General features: G+C 45.9%; 1 protein-coding gene and 1 long non-coding RNA gene across 6 annotated transcripts in view; one reads left to right on the top strand and one right to left on the bottom strand.

The window, feature by feature from the left end:
* LOC142069331 (uncharacterized) overlaps nucleotides 1-15792 on the top strand; it is a 37153-nt gene extending 21361 nt beyond the window's left edge. The window contains exons 2-3 of the long non-coding RNA XR_012665110.1: nucleotides 13732-13892; nucleotides 14867-15792. This is a non-coding gene — a long non-coding RNA (uncharacterized LOC142069331). The remainder of the gene's footprint in view (nucleotides 1-13731; nucleotides 13893-14866) is intronic.
* MYO18B (myosin XVIIIB) overlaps nucleotides 1-21972 on the bottom strand; it is a 201723-nt gene that overhangs the window by 90783 nt on the left and 88968 nt on the right. For all 5 annotated transcript variants that reach the window (XR_012665109.1, XM_075120125.1, XM_075120124.1 and 2 more), the window contains exons 21-27: nucleotides 14831-14896; nucleotides 12953-13081; nucleotides 11919-12062; nucleotides 8495-8584; nucleotides 3310-3429; nucleotides 2460-2568; nucleotides 1292-1416 (exon numbers count right to left, since the gene is read on the bottom strand). Coding sequence is in view for 4 of the 5 variants with exons in the window: in XM_075120125.1 (XP_074976226.1) it covers nucleotides 1292-1416; nucleotides 2460-2568; nucleotides 3310-3429; nucleotides 8495-8584; nucleotides 11919-12062; nucleotides 12953-13081; nucleotides 14831-14896 (783 nt within the window). In the remaining variant the exon portion in view is untranslated. The remainder of the gene's footprint in view (nucleotides 1-1291; nucleotides 1417-2459; nucleotides 2569-3309; nucleotides 3430-8494; nucleotides 8585-11918; nucleotides 12063-12952; nucleotides 13082-14830; nucleotides 14897-21972) is intronic.

Here is a 21972-nt window from a genome sequence, read left to right as displayed (position 1 = left end):
GAGAGAAACCCAGAGCACTCACAGATGAAGTGGAGTCATTAAAGAATAACTTTAAATAAGTAAAATGTTGAGTTAATGAAGCCTGTAATTCTGAACTAAGTATCAGAAAGCAAATGGGCTATTTTCTTTTACCCTAGCTCCTTAGCATTTGTTGCAATATTATAACTTTTTAATGTACCGTGAAGGTATTTATTTCTTTATGTTGCTACTAATGGCAAGGGAGCTGATTTTCTAAGCTGTTGTAAAGCAAGAACCACACTCTCAGAATGCTTCTATGGCGTTGTGAACTCTTCTTGGAGCTAACATCTGTCCGCGAGGCCTATGGTAATGAATATGCCCTGATCAAACATTGAAAAGTTGTGGGTTTGGTTTTTAATGTAGTTCAGCACGTCAAATGTCATTCCAATTCCTAAGAAGATGTGGCGATGAGCTGCATCAAGGAGCTGATACATTTAGAGACGTGCGGAAGCTTGGCCATGGGCTCAGGGCTGCATGAAGAAGAGGACTCTAGTTCCGTTGCCCCAGGAAATTGCTATGTTCAGGTTTCCATTCTTTGCTGTACTTTCTTGATCAGCGTAAGCCAAAACGTACAAAAGTGGACAGTAATTTTGACTGCCTTCATTTTGGGGTGCTCCACTTGAGAGGCGGTGCAGGCTGTCTCCCACCCCCTGAAAATCAGGGCCTTCTAGGTGCTTCAAGACAAGCACCCACAAATCGTGACAAGCACACACAAAACCACTTGTCATTTTTTTAAAACCGGGGCCACATTTTCCAAACGCAACCAGTACTCATGGAGAATTTAAGGCCCTGCAGGTGTGCACGTGCATCTTTTTATGCATATTCTCACATTTGACCCGTGCTGAATTCTGACGTATTCTTGTGTAAATGCAACTTTACAAAATGGCTGTTTTTTTCTCAGATTAACAAAGACTTGGTTATTTTTCTTGGGGGGCAAGAGTGTGACTGGAGAGATGTTACTATTACACATTGAAGAGCACAACCCTACAAACCCTTATTCACAACCCTACAAACCCTTACTGGCAGAAGAAATCCTTGCTCATGCAACTAGCCCCATGGAGTTAGATAGGCACAGAGGCGGCTCCAAAGCTCTGCAAACAAATTCTAGAGACTGTGTCAACCCCCATCACTAGTGGCAATGGTTTTACCACAACAACAGATTTCTTCCAGATCAGGACAGTCAGGATGTTAACCTCTCTGCTCGCCCGACCCGTGCAGCTCCCCACTCACGTACAGAACAGAACAGGAACAGCGCTAACCTCTCAGCACTTACCTTTTGCTCCAGCTCTTTCCTACAGTTCAGTTCAGACTCCAGCCTCTCTTCAAACTGTGCGAGGCGTTTTCTGAGAAACGTGATTTCCATCTGAGCACAGTCAAATCGCATATGCCACTCCTCTTCTGTCAACAGAAAGCATGCCCAGGTAGCAGCCTGGAACCAGGCAGCAAGCACTCTAAGAAGGCTAATTCCCTTTTAACATGAGTAAAGGGTTGTATTCAACAAGTCAGCTAGACAAGCCAGACTGAGAACACTGGCACGATGCAGGTACACTGTGCAGTGCTGACCCATCAAGGACATAAAAACATGTCTCTCCTGGAGTCCATGTGTATCACTAAACTCTCCGGGTATGTGACACTGCAGTTAAACACCTGCAGCTGGCCTGTGTCAGCTGACTCAGGCTTGGGCTACAAGGCTGTAAAATTGGGGTGTAGACATTCGGGCTCAGGTTGGAGCCCTGACTCTGGGACCCTTCACTTTATTTCATCCTCAGTAGCTGAAGTAAAACACAGACCAGCCTCTTGACCCCCCCCTCCCCCTCCCCCCGCCCATACACACAATCTTTAGTCCTTGGACATCCCAGTCTAGTCTAGATAGGTTCTTTTACCGCACTCAGCACCATTGGCAGGATTAGAGGAGCTAAGCCTTCCCCATCCAGTAACCTTAACTGTACCCTCACCACGTCACAAGTGATGTGACTGTCTGTAAAACCCTCTGGTTTAAATACTCCTCACACTTCTGGAGTGTGGAGTCTCCAGGGCAGCAAAGAGAAGTACCAACAGCTACTTGGGCCGAGGCACTCGATCTCCATCCTTGCTCATCCTGCATTCCGAAGCCGTAGCAGCAGTGACGGGAGAAAAGAGGTGTCACTCCCAAGCTATGTCAGACCGGGCAATCTAGAGTGACAGATGGTGGTAAATATGCAGATGGGTTAAAGGTGGTTGGTGGCAAAGTTCTAGGAAGGGAATAGCACTGGGGTGTCCTGAAACTCCCAACAGCCAGACAGATGCAAATGGGGTAAAACTGACAGGACACTGGGGGCCCCATTCAGACCTGGGTTACAGAGGTGACATCCCACTGAACACAACAGGGGTGCAGCCATTTACACCCAGTCTGAGTTTGTCTCTGAAGCACATCACTGCTCTTGAAGGTTAGTGCTCCCTACCTCCAGCAGCACCACTTATCCCAATTTCACGCAACTGAATTTGCTGCTGAGCTTCTTCCAGCTGCTTTTCCACGGACTCCAATTTCTTCTGCACTTGGTCGTATTTACTCTGAAAGGAAGAAGTGGGTCAGCTCCTACCAGCTGCAAGCAAACTGCACGGACCAAATGGAACCAAAACTGTCTTCCCCCAGGGCAGCCACACTTCCAGCTGTGATCCTGACAGGAAAGGTCACACTAGTGCCCGCTTTTTCACTATATCTGGCTTAATCAGAAATAATAGATTCCAGCCCTGGCAGCTGGATTCATACACTCAACAGTCTGAGTGAAACCGAGTATGAAACTGAAATAAATAATAATGATATCATATGCACTCATCCCTAGTGCCTTTTCTCCAGGATTTCCAAGTGTTTCGCAGACATGGGCAAGTGCTGTCTTCATATTACAGGTGGGGAGCACGAGCCACAGAGAGGAGAAGTGACTTGACCAAGGTCCCAGTGAGTTAGTGGCAGAGATGCATACAAAACTCAGGTCTCCTTCCTCTCAGGCCATGCTTGCATTAGGCTGCTCACCCCAAAGAAGTGAAGGTTTTCAAATGTTTCTCACACATCTCGGTACACAATGGCTGGTACTGTGTTTGCCCTTATAACCAGCCCCCAGAGTGCACTTCCCCATTAGCGCAGACTTAAGCCCCATGGCTGTGCTCCCTCTACACAGTCATAGCTCTCCTGGTCCAAGTGAAAGGGGCCCGCACTGCTCAGTGCCGGAGGTGTGTGCTGGGCTGCCCTCAGCCAGGAGCTGCTCTGTCTGGGGAGAGCACAAACATGCCAAGCTCGTCAAGCCTGACACTCACCTGCAGTTCTTTTATCTCTCGTGACCCACGGAGCCGCTCAGCCCGTTCACCTTCTAGGACCTGGCAGGCCACTTCGCCTTTGAACCGCTCATCTGAGAGTTCAGTCGTCAAGTCTAAGATCTGGGGGAGTGTAACACAAAGTCAAGTCGGAGCTGGCCGAGCACACCAGCGCTCTTCTATGGGAAGCCAACAGAGGTGCCTGGATTGGAACAAGAGTCACTTCCAGTCACATTTGGTCCCTCTCCGACTACTAACAGAGCCCTGGTTGAACTGGGTTTATCTGGGCAGCTGAACATGCTCGGGGGGGGGGGGGAGGGGGTGGATGGGGGGGCAGGGGCTGCACAACTGACATGGGGAAGACGAGCTACTGACTTGTACTAACAGCTGATTTGGTTTCTGAAGCTTCCCCACTCTGCAGACAGGATCAATGCACAGTATTGACTGACTCTCGTTCTCCTCCTGGAAACATGCTTGTTCCCTCCTCTGGAAGCCTGGCTAGAACTGAAGACTGCCTTGTGCTGACGAGCTGGAAAGCGCAGTAGCTGGCATTGTCTGAGTGCAGAAGCTCCCGTGGTAATATCCATTTGTGCGTTTGCTTTACCACCTGCTGCCTCTTTTATGTGCTCAGGCTCAGAACTCTGCTGACTGCACTAGGTTATATTTTCACCTTCCCTTGTCCTGAAAGACGCAATAACAGTTCCGTCTATCCTCCCATACGCCCTACAAACCCACTGGGTCGAGCCCAGTTAATCCAATCTGTACTTTAGCACCTTGGTCTCATGTTCTTAGGTCCCTTTCAGTCCCCCAGTTAGTTGTACTGCAGACTGTGTCAGGAAAGTATTTTATTGACATACAATGATTATTACAGGCGGGGCTGGGGACACCACTTATTATCAGTGTTGCCGGACACTTCCCTTCATAAGACCCTGTTTTCAGTAGGTTATAACTTTGCCAAACTACAACTGTTTGAGCTGAAATTTTCTATGCCACGTATCTGCCTCACGCTGAATTTTACTAGAATTTTTCAGCCAAAACAGTTCAGCCATTTCCAAGAACAAAGCTGGGGAAAACATGTTTTGCCCACGTTAAAAAAAAATCTGGCAACCTTCTCTTTGGGAAGCTCTAGCATCTCCATCCTTTGGAGCAGTGATATGAAATTTGGCAGGTGGGTGGATCTTGTGTCAGGGAGGTGCCTTTGGCTATTCCTGTGAGAGAAGTAGGAGAGGGACAAGAAGAGAGAGATCTGATAAGGATCTGGGTGTGGAGGGAGAAGTGGGACTAGGACTGGCTCGGAGAGGAGAATGGGACTGCGATGACCATCCAGGGAAGCAGAAGAGATGGGACAGGTTGGAGAGGATGGGGCAGAAGGGTCCGGCTTGGTGGAAATGAGCAGAAGAGTTTGTGCCCACTAGAGCACACTCCCTTTCACAGCCTGAATCCAAGATCCCTGAGTCTCACCATCACTCTGCCATCAGCAAATATCTGTGAAACCCACTGGCAAAATGTCCCATCCCCTCTAGTGCCGGTCCACACAGAGGATGACAACTTACTACCACTAACGCTTACTCTGTTAGTTCAAATGGCAGAGGTCTGTATGAAGGAGCTGAAGGTTCCAACCCAGCTGATGACGCACATGGGTACCAATGTGATCCCACCTGATGGAATTTCTATTTTTTCAGTTTGTTTTCTAAACCTAGAAAATGGCAATTTTAATAATGTTCTTTTAATGTAGGCTTATGTGTGCAACCAGTTATTTATATTATAGTAACCCATAAAATGTGCACGGCCCTATGCAGACAGAAAAACAACGTACCAATTGCAAAAACAGAAGAAAAAAAAAAACCAGGAGCAAAGGATATGGCGTACAAGCAATGTGATTGGTTTAGTGACTGGCACATGGCCCATTAGTGTCACATCTATTGTATGCATTAGTGTGTGTACGCCCATGAACGTTCCCACGAGCCATTAATGACTAAATCAACACAGGGTGGATGGTTGTGATCAACAATCCAATTCACCACCAAGGGGAAGGGGGGAAGGGAAGGAGCAGTCGATAAAGGATTTTCCACCATGAAATGCACTTGACTGCTCTTCCATAGGGATTGTGGAGAAGAGGGGAAAGCATTGGCCAAGGTTTAAGTCTGAGCCTCCTCTGTTTTGCTCCTTGTGGCTGTGTTTCACACCCTTTGCAAAGACGTAGAGGACAGCACTAGGTGCCAGGCAGTGGAGGAAAAGACCCTGCTTCTACAAAACGACTTGCCATAAATTGGGCAGCTTCTCTCTACTTCACACAAACGCCACTTTGGAGCAATTAATTCATTAACGTGGTAATTACACTGGTGGGAGCCTAGGGACAGCAAACTTGTGTCAGCCTCCAAACAAAACCTTCAGCCCGTTCCTAGGGGACAGTGGGGATCTGTGTATATAATGACAGAAAAACATCTCTGCCGAGAGAGCTAAATTGTTCTTTGCTGCTCACATGAAAACACTGTCATCCCCAAAGCGAATACTCACTATCTGCCTGGCCAATTTACTGATGCTTCCTCAGCCTCTGAGCATTGCAATACGCTGCATTACAGTGTAATGTGCCTGCACGTGTGCACACGTGCCATGACCTCAGTCCTGAGCTCCACGGCGGTCATTAGCATGAAACCCTGGCTCCGCTGAAGTCAATAGTCAAACTCTAACTGACTTCAGTGGAGCCTAGGTTTCTCCCAGACCTCGCTCCTCTGCTGGCACAGAGCTCTGTAGCTGACTCTCATGTAACTCCCCTCTCCCCTGCAAAGGGTCATGCCAGGAATTCTGCCAGGAAGAGGAGGACAGGCTGGAGTTCACTGTGATCGGATTATCCCCAAGCTGGCCTTCGGGACCACAGCCAGATAGGCCTCATATAGAGCAGTTCTGGGGCTGGACCAGCTCCAACTGCAAACGACCCCCTCCCTTCCGCCCCTTGAGCTGTGCCCAGTGGATACTGAGAACAGCTGAGGACTGAGGCTACACACGGCCATGCAGTTACACACTGGAAAGCAAGTAACTGTTGGAGCAAATATTTTCATACAATTTGCCCATTGCGGAAACCATACGACATCGACTGGGTGCTGCGATTAGGGTTAATCAGGGTTCCACACTGCTCTCACTGCTCAGACTGCCCAATGTTAAATTCCAGTTGAAATAATCAGCATGTGGCTACAGGACTAAGACATTAACTGAAAGCGTGATTTCCCCCTTCTGCAATGTCTATCTGACCAGGATCTGGCCCTGCAACCAGACCTGGCTGGCTGGTTCCCGTGGAGGCAGCTGAAAGGCTCCAGAAGTAGAAGTTCCAAACAGATCATTGACTCTTACAAACTGTCCAGAAAATCAGAAAAGGTGGAAACATGCAGGCTTAAAACCATTTCCTTCCCCTATTTGACAGCCTCCTGGAGAACCTTTTAAGGCACTTTACAGCTTGCAGGAGGGCTGTACACGCGGCTCTGGCAGTGGACCAAGTGTAGCTTCGGGAAGTGAATTCAATCTGTGAGAACGCAGAATCTATAGATAGGCAGCTCAGAGACCCGGCGAGTAGCAAGGCCAGGTGTTTAGCCATCTCACACACTCCCAGTGTGGAGCCAAGTCTGGGACCAGAGTGCAGACTCCTACATGCTGCCCAAGCCAAGGCCTGTTTTGTCCTGAGTACATCTCCCAGCCCCTTCTTTCTGAAGCAGAATAACCCTGCCCCCAGCTGCTGTCTCCAGAATCCTGATATCTGCTCCAATGCTTTTAACACCCACAGCTCACGACGGGGTCACACTCTGTGCCCACAGATTGGTGGGCTATTTTACTGCCTGCCTCCTCTCCTTGTCAGCATTTGTTCCATTAAACGAAGCTAATTCTGGTATCTGCAGACAGAGGTGCTGGATCTAGGGGGGCTGCCACACCCCCTGGCTCTAAGTGGTTTCCACCATACGCAGGGTTTACAGTTTGGTTCGATGGCTCTCAGCATCCCCACGACACAAACTGTTCCAGCCCTGCTGTCTGCAGAGGTTGCTGAGACTGCTGTCTGAAGAGTGAAATGAGAACATGTTAGATTTGTGTACAATTTCTAGTCTGATCAGAGTCCTTGTCAGGGGGCTGGATTCCAGCCGTTTTTCAGCACTCGAATACCCCGTGTCTTTGGTGAGCTGTGACTACAGGGGGATGCTGCCACTTCCTCACTGTCCTTCACTTTGGGTGCGTAGCTGTTACGCTGCCCCTTGCAGCCAGGCACTGAGGTTGCAAACCAGGGGGAGATCTGTGTGACGGTGTGGGGGAGCAGGGGGAAGGTAAAGGGGCTGGGCCCAGAGATGTGTGAGCACTAAAGCAGACACGAGAGGAAATGCCAACAGAGCATTCCATGCTGAGATGTAGATTTGTGATGGCATTTATTAAAGGGGAATCAAAGTGGCCCATGATGAAGCTCCTTTTGAGACACTGGCCCTATGAGCTGGATGGTACTGGAGAACTCTGTTAACACTGGTCATGCTCATTGTGTTGGCCCCTGGGGCCCCAGCAGCACACGGCCCATCCCTCTTACATGAACTGGTTACCTGCTAGTTACTTCTAATCTCATGGTCTGTCAGCTGGCATCAGTGCCAGTCCCTCAAAATAACAGGGAGCCTCTAAAATTGCTCAGCAGCCAAAATAATGGCAGGCAGCATACAACGATTCCTCCATCTGCTAGGAGTGAAAACACCCATCCGCACGCAAACATCCTAATAGAGAACAGCAAAAGCTGCCGCCTTCCCAAATGGCCCATTGCATGCACCTGACCTGATAAAATTAATCAGTGGGTAATTTTCTTGGTAGATTAAATATAAAATCAGCTCTTCAAGGATTGTTAACCCATGTACAAAAATGACAACATGAAGGTTTTCAGAACCCAGCTCTCGACTCCCAGTCGGGCTGGAGAGGAGTACAGTGGAGAGGAGATGGATGTGGACAGGCATCACAGTATTCTCTCTAAACAATCTGCAAGATAATGACAGGGAGACAACTGGCTCGAGCCCAGACTTGTGTTGAACACACCAGCAGGTTTTAGACTTGTCTGACTCCTCACATAGCCAATACAATTCAACTTCAATCTTTTGGGACACACCTTAATTTGTAATTGTGATCTAATAAAACCACATAGGAAAGAGGCACAAAGAGTTAATTTGTCAGGGTTTACCTTGCTTTCCAGCAGTTCTGTGTTCTGCCGAAGCTCACTACGTGACTGCTCTGATTTTTCGAGCTTTCTTCTTAGCACTGCAAGCTCCTCCTAAATAAAATTGCCAGACACAAACTTAGAGTTCTCGCCTCCTTTGTTTATTTATAAATCTAGTTTTTCTGTTAAAAATAAGTGGGAGAGACATAATTACCTTATTAAGAAAATTTACTGGGCGAGTTTAAGGGCTGATCGCTGTTAATTGCTTGGAATGTGGTTTCTGACACTAATTTAAATGGAGGGAACATCAGCTTTGGTGTATGCACAGCACACATTTAATTAGAAAGAAGCAAACCTCAGACGCATTGGATGAGCATCCAGGTGCCTGAATGCTGCTTATCAAATAAATATTCCTGAAACCCTGGCCAGCTATGAGGCAGGAACAGCTGCAAAGACACACTTGTGAGATCCCAGCCTTTCCTCTTGCCAGGCAGGTTAACAATATTGAAAGAAGAACTTTGCCTTGCAGTGTCTTGACCATTTGATGTCCGATGCTGAACAGAACCAGAGTGTGCAGAGACATGGTTAAATGCAGACACCAAAGGATGGCAGGGCCTTTTGGAACCTCCAACAAGTTTTGAGAGATAAGCAAAGGCTGGGGTCAGTTTTCGTTTTATCTGATCCAGCTCACACATCCCTAGTTAAAACCCACAAAGGGAGGAGGAGGAACAGCCAAAGCCAAGGAAGATATGCTGAGGACTTAGCACAAGCCACAAACTGTGAGAAAGACTGAAAGCTAGTTTTACCAGGGCAGTGAGTACCTGTTGAAATAGACTCACTAGTGACAGAGGATGTGGAAAAAGCTAATGTACTCAATGCTTTTTTGCCTCTGTCTTCATGAAAAAGGTCAGCTCCCAGACTACTGCACTGGGCAGCACAGCATGGGGAGGAGGCGACCAGACCTCTGTGGAGAAAGAAGTGGTTCGGGACTATTTAGAAAAGCTGGACGTGCACAAGTCCATGGGGCCAGATGCGTTGCATCTGAGAGTGCTAAAGGAGTTGGCGGATGTGATTGCAGAGCCATTGGCCATTATCTTTGAAAACTCATGGCGACTGGGGGAAGTCCCGGATGACTGGAAAAAGGCTAATGTAGTGCCCATCTTTAAAAAAGGGAAGAAGGAGGATCCTGGAAACTACAGGCCAGTCAGCCTCACCTCAGTCCCTGGAAAAATCATGGAGCAGGTCCTCAAGGAATCAATTCTGAAGCACTTAGAGGAGAGGAAAGTGATCAGGAACAGTCAGCATGGATTCACCAAGGGCAAGTCATGCCTGACTAATCTAATTGCCTTCTATGACGAGATAACTGGTTCTGTGGATGAAGGGAAAGCAGTGGACATGTTGTTCCTTGACTTTAGCAAAGCTTTTGACACTGTCTTCCACAGTATTCTTGCCAGCAAGTTAAAGAAGTATGGGCTGGATGAATGGACTATAAGGTGGATAGAAAGCTGGCTAGATTGTCGGGCTCAACGAGTAGTGATCAATGGCTCTGTGTCTAGTTGGCAGCCGGTATCAAGTGGAATGCCCCAAGGGTCGGTCCTCGGGCCAGTTTTGTTCAATATCTTCATAAATGATCTGGAGGATGGTGTGGATTGCACCCTCAGCAAGTTTGCAGATGACACTAAATTGGGAGGAGAGGTAGATACGCTGGAGGGCAGGGATAGGATACAGAGGGACCTAGACAAATTAGAGGATTGGGCCAAAAGAAATCTGATGAGGTTCAACAAGGACAAGTGCAGAGTCCTGCACTTAGGACAGAAGAATCCAATGCATCGCTACAGACTAGGGGCCGAATGGCTCAGCAGCAGTTCTGCAGAAAAGGACTTAGGGGTACAGTGGACGAGAAGCTGGATATGAGTCAACAGTGTGCCCTTGTTGCCAAGGCGGCCAATGGCATTTTGGGATGTATAAGTAGGGGCATTGCCAGCAGATCGAGGGACGTGATCGTTCCCCTCTCTTCGACACTGGTGAGGCCTCATCTGGAGTACTGTATCCAGTTTTGGGCACCACACTACAAGAAGGATGTGGAAAAATTGGAAAATGTCCAGCGGAGGGCAACAAAAATGATTAGGGGACTGGAACACATGACTTATGAGGAGAGGCTGAGGGAACTGGGATTGTTTAGTCTGTGAAAGAGAAGAATGAGGGGGGATTTGATAGTTGCTTTCAACTACCTGAAAGGGGGTTCCAAAGAGGATGGCTCTAGACTGTTCTCAGTGGTGCAGATGACAGAACAAGAAGTAATGGTCTCAAGTTGCAGTGGGGGAGATTTAGGTTGGATATTAGGAAAAACTTTTTCACTAGGAGGGTGGTGAAACACTGGAATGCGTTACCTGGGGAGGTGGTGGAATCTCCTTCCTTAGAAGTTTTTAAGGTCAGGCTTGACAAAGCCCTGGCTGGGATGATTTAATTGGGGATCGGTCCTGCTTTGAGCAGGGGGTTGGACTAGATGACCTCCTGAGGTCCCTTCCAACCCTGATATTCTATGATTCTAAATGGAACTATGGTTGGAGCAAGCATCATTCCACTGACATCAGAGAGCTGAGCCTGGTCTGCCAGGGGTGAATCTGGCCTGCTAGCCCTGTTCATCACTGCAGAGCCCAGTGTTTGGCAGCCAGAAATCAGCTGCTGTACATGGTCCCTCCCTGGACTAGGTGGTCTGCTTACCAGAAGGCCGATATTTCAGTGGTTTCTCAGGAGCCTTTGGAGTTGGAAAGAGCATGGGGGGTTTGGGTGGGATCCCAGGAAAGTACATTTTCATGGTATGGAGTCTGGGCTCCATGTTAGATTGTTTAGGGCCCCTGGAAAAGAACCTCCATGAATGTGGCGCATAGAAAAGTCCCCCTGTTTAAATGCCCCTTCTCCAGGCAAGCTGAGGGCTGCTTCCCACTTCTCCATTCGGATATGATAGAGAGGGGCCTGTTCCAGAACTTTATATCTGGACCCTCCCACGTCCCAGTGATGGGGCCATGTCTAAACCAAAGCCAGAAAGGGCCTCTTGTCCAGAGCCAGGACCGGGATGGGATACAGTGCCTGTATTTGCACCCAAACAGCTGGTCTTGCCTTTGTAATGGGCTTGAATTTAATTTCACAGACCGACTTGTTGCCTGTGTGTTTCGTTTTATTCTAAGCTGAGGTTCAGATTCCCACTTTCCTCAGGTGTCCCTAAAAAGCCTTATTCTTATTTCTCGGACAAGCTGAAAACACATTACCCAGCTCACACAGTGCAGGACTGGAAACAGGATTTAAAAATTGGGTATGACCAACAAAATGTGTCTTTCTTCTGGCAGTAAAACCTACTTCCTGTCTGACTGGCATGCTGAGCATCCCATTCAGTGTCTTTGCTCTACTGTTACATACGTTTTTGAGTCTTTGCTCTACTGTTACATACGTTTTTGACTCGGAGCTGGTCTTCCACTATGTTCACACTGAGCAATGGCCGAACATAGCTCATCAGCTGCCACCATGGCCAGTCCTTCACCACGCGGAACACTGCCAGATTCTTCTGGATGCACCGAATGGCTAGGCGCTGAATCTGAAATTAGAGTATCAAAAACAATGGCACTCTTCCAACAATGACATCGGTCTCATTCCAGTATAGTGAGATATGAGCAAGAGTTCCAGATGAGTGTTAAAATGGAGCACTTCGCCAGAATCGAAACAGGGCACAGGACCGTGCCGCTTCCGGCAGAGACAAGGCCAAAGAGCTTGGTATTAAAGAAGATCTGAAGGATGTTACCAACTAACATTAATACGTGGCTTAGGGAATGGATTGTTCATTTTCCAGGCTGCACAGGACTGTGCTGCTTGACTTCCGAAAGTCAATACACATGGCCCTGAGCTGTGGTTTGACCCGCCTGTGCCTAGTTGCTCGGTTTCATTTGGCTTTGCAAGATTTAGCTTGAAAACTAGAATGTACAAATTAAAAATGAACCCTGCAAACTTTTTAAATACAATGAGCCGTGTGTCTGTGTGTGCATGCGTGTCGAGAGGCTGTTGTTAACGTTACACAAGACCCAGGAATTCTGAAATATAGGAGCCAGCATGGGATACCCTACTCACGCTAAGCAGTATCTTATGCCAGGAGCTGCCCCACCAGTATCACTGGGGCTGCTCACGGTGCTATTCAACAGAAGTACAGGGGTCATAATATGGCCCATGATCAATGGGCAAACGTTTGTTCCATCTCCTATTCAATAGGATCATTTCAAGCTTTTCCAGATGTACCGACAACGTACTGCCTGGGGAAATGAGACCTCTCTCCTGCCCAGGGTGACCTAGGGCAACCAGAGAGAATACAGGAATGCCCAGCCCAGCCATGCAGCAGCAGATCCACGGGTCACCTCCGGCCCAGCTGGGTTCTCCCAAAGAGGTGGGTGACCCCTGCAGCATGGTTGAAGCAAAGGAGCACAGGAAGGCGGTTACCTTTAATCTCTTGAATTTCTGGCGGGAGAGGAAGCCCTTGCAAGCTGCCTGGAGCAGAATCATGTTCTGGGATATCAGCTTCTCCCGCTGCTTCTCCAGCCTGGAGACTATGCCTGGCTTCAGGAAAACCTGGGGGCAATGGATGGAAATCATTCACCGCCAGAAATGTGGCCTCTCACCAGCATTTGTCCAGAAGGAAATAAGAGCTTTTCTTTTAACTGTGGCTTAGTGACCACCACGCTAAAGCCAATAGGCCATATTCTGGCTTCTGATCCCCGCCCGCCAGCCTTCCTCTGAGATCTGCAGTTCCACACGTGTGTCTCCAGACTCTGTCCCTATGTCTGTAACAATTAATGGTCTATATACAGCGGGTGGGAAGAGTCCCCCCTCTGTCCAGGGCTGGTGTGCCAGGGTACTGCCGTCATTGTCCCCCCAGCACAAAGGGAAAGGGCAGCAGTGAACCCCTCAGAGCTGAGCATGCTGTAGTCATGGTCATGTCCTGATGGCCCCTCAGGGCCCAGCAAATCCTCACCCCAGATGGATGCTGTTGGAGGGAAGCACAAGCTATGTTTTTTCAGTGACTAAGAATGAGTGCCCACTCCCACCCCACTTCAAGGCATTGTTCTTGCTCTCTCCAGACATAACATCTCCACCACTGTCACTAGGGCAGTGAACCTGCCCTCCCAACTCTGGTTGCGGGAGCCTTAATGGACCCCATTGTATTCAAACTTGCAGTTCACTCACCGTTTCTACTGTTTACACTGCCTTCTCTTTTACAGGTTCATGCCCTAACTCCTACTCAAAGCTGCATGGGGTTGAGACATTGACTATGGATCATTGGTCATTACCTGCTTTATGGGCAGATGACACTGGACTCTCTGTTGCAAAATGCATTTGCAATAGTGTATGCGGTAGCAATGGAAGCCACGTACCAAAGCAGGTCAGGAAGAAACAATGATGTCATTTACTTTACCTGAGCTTGTTACAAACATGCCTCAAACAATATAGATTGTGCTGATATATTTGTATTTTGAAAGATCAATAGAAGGCTAAATTCAGAGATCCTGTTCCACTCCTTAGTCAAGCAAAATGCTCAGTGCTTTGACCAATATGGTTCAAATATTCCATATTACCCTTTTTATATTGAAAACTAATTAAATTAAAATAAAACTGTATTTGTGAGCCTTATAATATAATTGAAATCTATATTTTAAAAGAACCAAAAGGGTATCAGAGAGCATTTCCAAGAACCCTGGCTTTCTTGAGATAATGCTATGATTGCTTCACCCCTATTTGATTTTCTCATTAATGGCTATATTAACTTCACAATCCAGTACAAAATCAATGTTCAGAGTGATGAAAATATGAACTCCTATATAACAAGATTTGACTGGTGTTGCTATCGTGCTTATTGATAAAATAAGGGGTTCACAGAAGAGATCATTGCAAACTATTGGATGCAGGACAAAAGAAGGTTATTCTTCTCCTGAGAATAATTCAATGAATTACATTTTTTCTCTACAGCATCCCTGAGATAGAGGCAGCAGTGTATATATAATTAATTTATCTCTGTGATTAGCTTTAAGTTTGAACGTGTTACTGTGGCAACTATTCATCTGGAAATGTCCTGCTTGTAGGATCTTAATGGCTTGATGTATAGTTCACATCAGGTAACATTGTCAGAAGTGACTGAGTGAGTTAGGAGCCTAAGTCTCATTGATTTCCATTGGGACTTAGACTCCTAGGTTTCAACATGGAAGCAAGAAAAATGTCTTTCACTGTATTAGGTTATTAGAGGATAAGTTCTGAATCTAAAGTGCTCCTGGTCACAAGCCTAGATTTTACACTGTTACGACACAAGGACTGTGGACAACATACCTGACTGTGTCCCACTGCTACACTTTTCTTTTCCAGATCAAGTACCTGGAAGAGCTCTTCTATTGCCTGTAGAGAAAGAGCACATTACGGACTGGACTGCTGAATTCATTGACCACAGAGACCTGGGTTTGACTTGAATTGAAACAACAGGGGATTGGCATATATTATACTCTTCAGGCCAAATCAGACCAGCGTTACCCTCCACTAAAATTGACAGAGAGCTGCCATTATAACAGGCCTACAGTGTCGTGCTGAGGGGACGGGTGTGGCCAGATTAATGGTGTTAGTCTACAGGGTGCACAGTTTTGGTGCATAAGCACTAGAGGACAACCAGTGTCCCACATGAGAGATGCTGAGCACCCACAATTCCTTCTGAAATCTAGGGGTGCTTAGCTTCTTTTAGGGTTGCTCCCAAAGGTTGGGACCCCTCCTGCTCACCACAACGCAAACAGGTGTTTTGCCTTTGATTCAGGGGAGAGCAGAATCAACTCCGTAGTGCTTTGGGCCTGGAGATGCTCAGAGCCCTTCAGGACTGGTCCTTAGAAGCGAAGAGCTGAATGTTCCTGTCATAAATATAAAGGGAAGGGTAAACACCTTTAAATCCCTCCTGGCCAGAGGAAAAACCCTTTCACCTGTAAAGGGTTAAGAAACTAGGATAACCTTGCTGGCACCTGACCAAAATGACCAATGAGGAGACAAGATACTTTCAAAGCTGGAGGGGGGGAGAAACAAAGGTTCTCTCTGTCTGTGTGTTGGTTTTTGCCAGGAACAGAAAAGAAATGGAGTCTTAGAACTTAATAAGTAATCTAGTTAGATATGCGTTATATTCTGTTTTGTTTAAATGGCTGATAAAATAAGCTGTGCTGAATGGAATGTATATTCCTGTTTTTGTATCTTTTTGTAACTTAAGGTTTTGCCTAGAGGGATTCTCTATGTTTTGAATCCAATTACCCTGTAAAGTATTTACCATCCTGATTTTACAGAGGTGATTCTTTTACTTTTTCTTCAATTAAAATTCTTCTTTTAAGAACCTGATTGCTTTTTCATTGTTCTTAAGATCCAAGGGTTTGGGTCTGTGTTCACCGATGCAAATTGGTGAGGATTTTTATCAAGCCTTCCCCAGGAAAGGGGGTGTAGGGTTTGGGGAGGATTTTGGGGGGAAAGACTTTTCCAGGCGGGCTCTTTCCCTGTTATATATTTGTTAGACGGTTGGTGGTGGCAGCAATAAAGTCCAAGGGCAAAAGGTAAAATAGTTTGTACATTGGGGAAGTTTTAACCTAAGCTGGTAAAAATAAGCTTAGGGGGTTTTCATGCAGGTCCCCACATCCGTACCTTAGAGTTCAGAGTGGGGAAGGAACCTTGACAGTTCCCCATCAAAGTACAGCACAACTGTACATTAGAGAAAGCGAGACCCAGAACTGCAGTCCACTCTAGCCCTGGGCGACTTGAAATGATTCCGTTAGACGCACCCTGGCCCCACCATGCAAATATCAAAGAGGGAATTCTTCCTTAGGTCTCTGGCAAGGATGCATTTTAAACAACCTTTTATTTTAAAATTGAACCTGTCAGAAAAATAATTGTTAGTTCTTTGCATAAAAAAAAAAGAAAAAGAAAAAAAAAAGCCTGACGGTCTCACAGCAACTTCGCAGATGGATTTCATCCTCTCACCCCTGCTGGGCTTTGGCTTCACAGACTTGCAAAACATTTATTAAAAATATTTCCAAAGCAATGCAAGCAGAAATGACCCCAGTACTCAGTGCACCAGGAACATGCCCTTTCCTTTCTCATTACCTCTCAGCTCTGGCTATGCTGTGCAATCTCAACCATGCTGTTATTACTGCCTCTACAGTATAATGCATAAAACAATACATGTCCCTGTCCAGGGAAAAAATAAGCAGTTTGGTTTTAGGCATTTTTACTCCTCGTGTCTGCTCACATTACTTATTAATCACAAGGTACAAGAATGAGAAGAGCAGTAACTGAACTTATTTTAGATTTAGGGCTTCCACTATGAAAATCATAATCACGGCTTGTTGGGGAACTTTTACAAACCCAAGCTAGTCTTATCAAAGAGAAGATGGTGTCTCATTACAGTTGAAATGTGTAGAAATTAATGCCATGCAAAGCTCGGTGGGCTGGATTTATGAGATTTCAGGAAAAGCTCCCTCCACCTCCCCTTTCCATTCAGTTTGGAGTTTAAACGAACCCCAAACATCAATGCAGAATGCAGCCCAAACAACTGAGGTTTGTAGGATTTCACTCCGAAACTCAACGGGTTTGATTTTCAGCGGGGATGACCAACCTGGGTTCCCAGTGACTTCGAATGGATTTGTGACTATTTCTAATAAACAGGGCCAAGTTTGCTCAGGCTCACATACGTTAACAAATCCTGCAGTGAACCTAACTCACGATTTGGGTTGGTAACAAGCCCTCAACCCAGGAGGCTTCAGTGGTTTGGAATTTGGTTGTGAAAATGTAAATGGAATCCAGTAAGAACATGCTAGCAGTGTGTCTCGGGAGTTCTGCAAACATCCCAGTGACTGGGCACCCACAAGCCACTATTTCTGTTCTGCCTTCTGTGATGAGCAGTCAGGAGATGAAGGATGTATCTGAGTACTTTATACTTCTTTTTACTCAGAAACCTTTTCCCTAAAAAGTGAAAGAAAGGCCCCCAACGCTGTTCACACAGGGCCATTGTAGATGGGCTTTCCTGGATCGTGTCTCTGAGTTCCTTTGACATGAAATGAGAATTGATAACTGATTCCACTTCCACTCCCCAGAGAGCAGAAAGACCAAAGCAAGTAAGGCGCCTCTGAAGCTGACTTCTGTAATAACGAGGCAAGGTAAGATGAGACCACTCAGCCACCTTGGAGGGAGAGAGCTATTTGAAAATATCAGGAGATGGAGCTCTGCACTGTCTTAAAAGGTGTCTTCAAGTTTTTGTTGTTTTCTGCAGTACAGAAAGGCTCCTTGACATGCTGGCAATTGAAAAATGTGACATATTCTTCAGAGAGAAAGCAGGAGGACTTTCAGAGGCTAGATTGACAGCTTTTAATTATAGTCTTTAGAAGAACTCTCCAAGGACACTTTCTCTTTGTTTACCAAAAGCCTACATATTTAGGAAGAGCTGCAGGGAGTCTGAGGAGACAGCTCCATATTTTTCACAAATCCCATAAAAGGAGGAGGATGGAGGATTTCCTGGATAGTGCAAATCAGAGCACCTCTCAATAATACCGATATTCACGTATTATCAAAAGCATGGAACTCAGATGCTCTGGTCTTTGAGTCAAGATAATAAACTAGTGAAAAACAAAGGGCCAAAAAACATAGTGCACATCCTGATGAGGATGAATATGATCTAAAAGAGGGGCTGCTTGAAAATCCCAGACCTCAAGGAGTTTTTACTATAAAACCGTCAGTAAAACAACGTTCCACATAAAACCTTCCCAGAATAGTCTCCTTCCTTGTTTAAATTCAGACATGCACCCCTCTGTCACTAGAAACACATCTGTATGAGAAATATTTAAAAGTCACAGCATTATATGTGACCTCTCTGGAATGCTCCATAGCCTTCTGGTATACAGAGCTGGCCAAACATAGCAGGGTTTAAAAGAGAACTAGATAAATTCATGGAGGTTAAGTCCATTAATGGCTATTAGCCAGGATGGGTAAGGAATGGTGTCCCTAGCCTCTGTTTGTCAGAGGGTGGAGATGGATGGCAGGAGAGAGATCACTAGATCATTACCTGTTAGGTTCACTCCCTCTGGGGCACCTGGCATTGGCCACTGTCGGTAGACAGGATACTGGGCTGAATGGACCTTTGGTCTGACCCAGTATGGCCGTTCTTATGTTCGTTAAAGACTGGTTGAAGACAAAACAACATCACTGAGAATCTGGTTCCCAAATTATAAAAAATACAAAAGTCACACCTTTGGCTCACTCCTTTTGAAATGCTCTGCAATCTGCAAGATCACAGACAAAGCCAAGGTTTCATCAGTTATTCATGAAAATGTCAAAAGCCCATAAAAATGGCTATTGATTTAATTTAGGCACCATTACAACTTTGTAAACTGAACTGAATCCGGCAGTAAAGTTATTTAAAAAGAACAAGAAGAGTAGAGAGGGAGTATAAAGGCTCAAGCAGCTGAGGGCCTCAGGAGTTCGGACCCAACACTGATGTGTAATGATTCTGTGGCTGCAGTCTCTCATTCATGTTGTGAGCAGAAGAGAGTATTGAAAGATCTGCCAGAGTGCTTGTTGGAGAACTATGAGAGAGCATTCCCAGATAAGCGACAGGGAGCCTAAACTTGTTATGCTGGGTGTATCTTGGGTGGAAATTGCTCTTTGTCTATAGATCTCTCCATATTTTATTCCAGTCTTCCAGGGTCTGATTGACAATGAAAATACTCCCATGGATTTCAGCGGACATGGGATCAGGGCCTGACTTGCATACACAGGACAAAACGTACCTTTCTATTAGGAGCAGAAATGGTCCTTGAGTGATACAAGTGCCTTGAATTGAAACCACGAGCAGCAGAAAAACCTGCCAATGGACATGGGAACCAAAGAACACACCGAGGTCAAAGGTCGATCCGAACTGCTAATTTCCTTGAGGCACCACCAGACGTCAATACAATTTGTGCTGCTGAGTCACGTAGGTGATTTTGAAAATCCCACCCAACATCCATGAATACATCACTAGTTAATCCTAACACCTTTCCTGTAGGTACTTGCACCGCTGAACTGCTCAGTATTTCAAAGAGCTTTCACAGTTGTTACAGACATAAAAGCCTGGTTAATTCTCAGTGATGCCCTTTGCCTTCAGTCATAACGTATCCTGTATTTTCAATACCTCTTCTCTAACACAGCTGGCAAAAAATATTATCTTGCATCACTGACGGTTTCATATCAGTACTTAACTGACACTTCTTCTGAGGCCCTGCAGATTTATGTGGGACTCCTATGTGTGCCATCATTTTTCATTCACGTATAAAAATGAGAGCATCTTACCGACCTAGCGTGTATGTGAGTGCGCACACGGCCTGTATGTGTGTGAGATCCCATCTTTGTTAAGGCAATGTGTCAAAGTCTAACAAATCCATTCTAGCATGGTGTTTTGTTGAAATCTGCATTGCTTTGATCTATCTGTATGGAGTTCTGTGAAGAGCTAAGCAGATTTGCCCATGAAAGTCTGACATAAGCTTTCTGGGCAATGTCAGACCCACTATGTAATGCAATTAGATACCATATTATTCATTTCTGAGGATGCAACAACGCAAATTTCCATGTGGAGCCAGGATGTATAAAATCTAAGAGAAAAGCAAGAGGGCACGTTTTCTTTGGTGCTAGTTTCTGAATGTTCCGGGGGATTCTCTGAAGTACACATCCTTGCTTCCTCTTCCTCCTTAAGCCCATTCTTAAACTGAATGAGACAACACTGAAACATGGCTACAAGATATCTGACTGAGGTCAGGCATGGAGACCAGGGCATGCTCAGCAAATGCAACCTCCTTCCATTCCAAGCTGTTGGGGCTGGGAAGTGTGGGGGCGGGAGAGACTTTGTGTTTAGTGGTACACTCACAAGTGAGTTTTAAATGCGTAAGTGATTATTAACTGTGGCCAAGCGTGAGAGTCAGAGTGTCTAAGACTGTCAGCGCTTTGAGCCAGGGACTGTCTTGTCTTCTGTGTCTGTACAGCACCTGGGACCCAGCCTGGGCAACTCTTCTAGGAGCTGCTGTAAAACAAATACATACAGAACTAATAACAATGACAGTGAGGGACTGAGGCTGCCGGGGGGGACTGCACCTGGGAATCAATAACCTAGAGCTGAGTGAATACTGTACTATGGGTAGAGCTGGGCAAAGTTTTTGTACAAAACATGTTTTCAGAGAAAAACGCAGATTAGGTGACCCCCCAATGTTCTGCAAATTTGCGTTGGTTCACTTAATTGTTTCCGTAAATATAAATTAAAAAAAATCAAAATGATTTTTTGGTTCAAACTGTCCATATTTAAAAAACAATACACATGATTCAAAATGCTCAAAACCCAACCAAAATGTTAAATTCAACCCAAAACAGTTTTTTTAAAATTTCAACACAACTTTTTTCCCCCAATTTTTTGGAATTGCCAATGCAATTCGGCTATTTGCCAAGCTCTAGTTACTGCATGGTGGGAATGGTTTAGAGATGGAATCAGAATACACATTTCTATTGCAAAGGCCCAATGCTGCGCTCCCTGAATCAACAATAAAACTCCCATTAACTTCAGTTCGTGAAGGATTGGGTCCTACAGAGAGAGAGAGAGAGAGAGTGTGCGTGTGCGTACACTGAACTCAAGACTCAAGAATAAAGAAAAACATCTCTTCTGCTTCAGTGGCTCAGTTAATGGAACTAATTGCAGCTTAATGCAGACTTCCTATAACACAGTGTCATTACAGCCAGCACTAGGGAGGATGAATTTTTCCAATCCCCTGCTTACGCTCTGCTGACTCATCAGCCTCTGTCTTCTTACAGCATTTAATAACAATATTGACCATTTCCAGCCGTCAAACTTGTCTGATAAAATCCTGAGGTCTGAACTGACTTTGCAGACTGACAGTTTGCACAACAGAGCACATGGCTGTGTATAATTTATCTCCTATCGGCCTTTCCAGACTTTGAATATTTATCAGCTTTTTCATAACAAGTTACATTCCCTCGCCCCCCATTTTCACTCAAAATCTATGTGGGAGCAAATGAAACCTGCAAGCAAATAAACCAGTAGGTTTTATTCATGAGCATCCTTCTCCTTTCATACCTCTTAAGGGAAGGGAAAGAGTTTTGGTTGGAACTGGGATTTTCATAGGCTCCTAAGACAGTTTGGCTCCAACCGCCACAGAATTTTAATGGGCTTTGGGCACATCCTTGGAAATCCCCATCCTCAGCTGATAAGCCGCTCTGGTTATACAGAGAGCAGCAGCTTCACTTTTCTGCTGTGTTTATTGCACGTGGCAACAGGCTGACCTTGTTTTATCATTTTCCATCTGATCTGACCCCAGCCCCATCCCGTAACACTTCTAAAACTGATGAACCCCACGAGAAGTGTTTTGGTGAAGTCTGGGCTACGCAAAAGGCAAGTGTGTGACTGACATGTCCATTAATGA

This window comes from Caretta caretta, chromosome 15 (genome assembly GCF_965140235.1).
Source record: "Caretta caretta isolate rCarCar2 chromosome 15, rCarCar1.hap1, whole genome shotgun sequence".
Classification (NCBI taxonomy): Eukaryota; Metazoa; Chordata; order Testudines; family Cheloniidae; genus Caretta; species Caretta caretta.
This window is presented reverse-complemented; position numbering and strand designations above follow the sequence as displayed.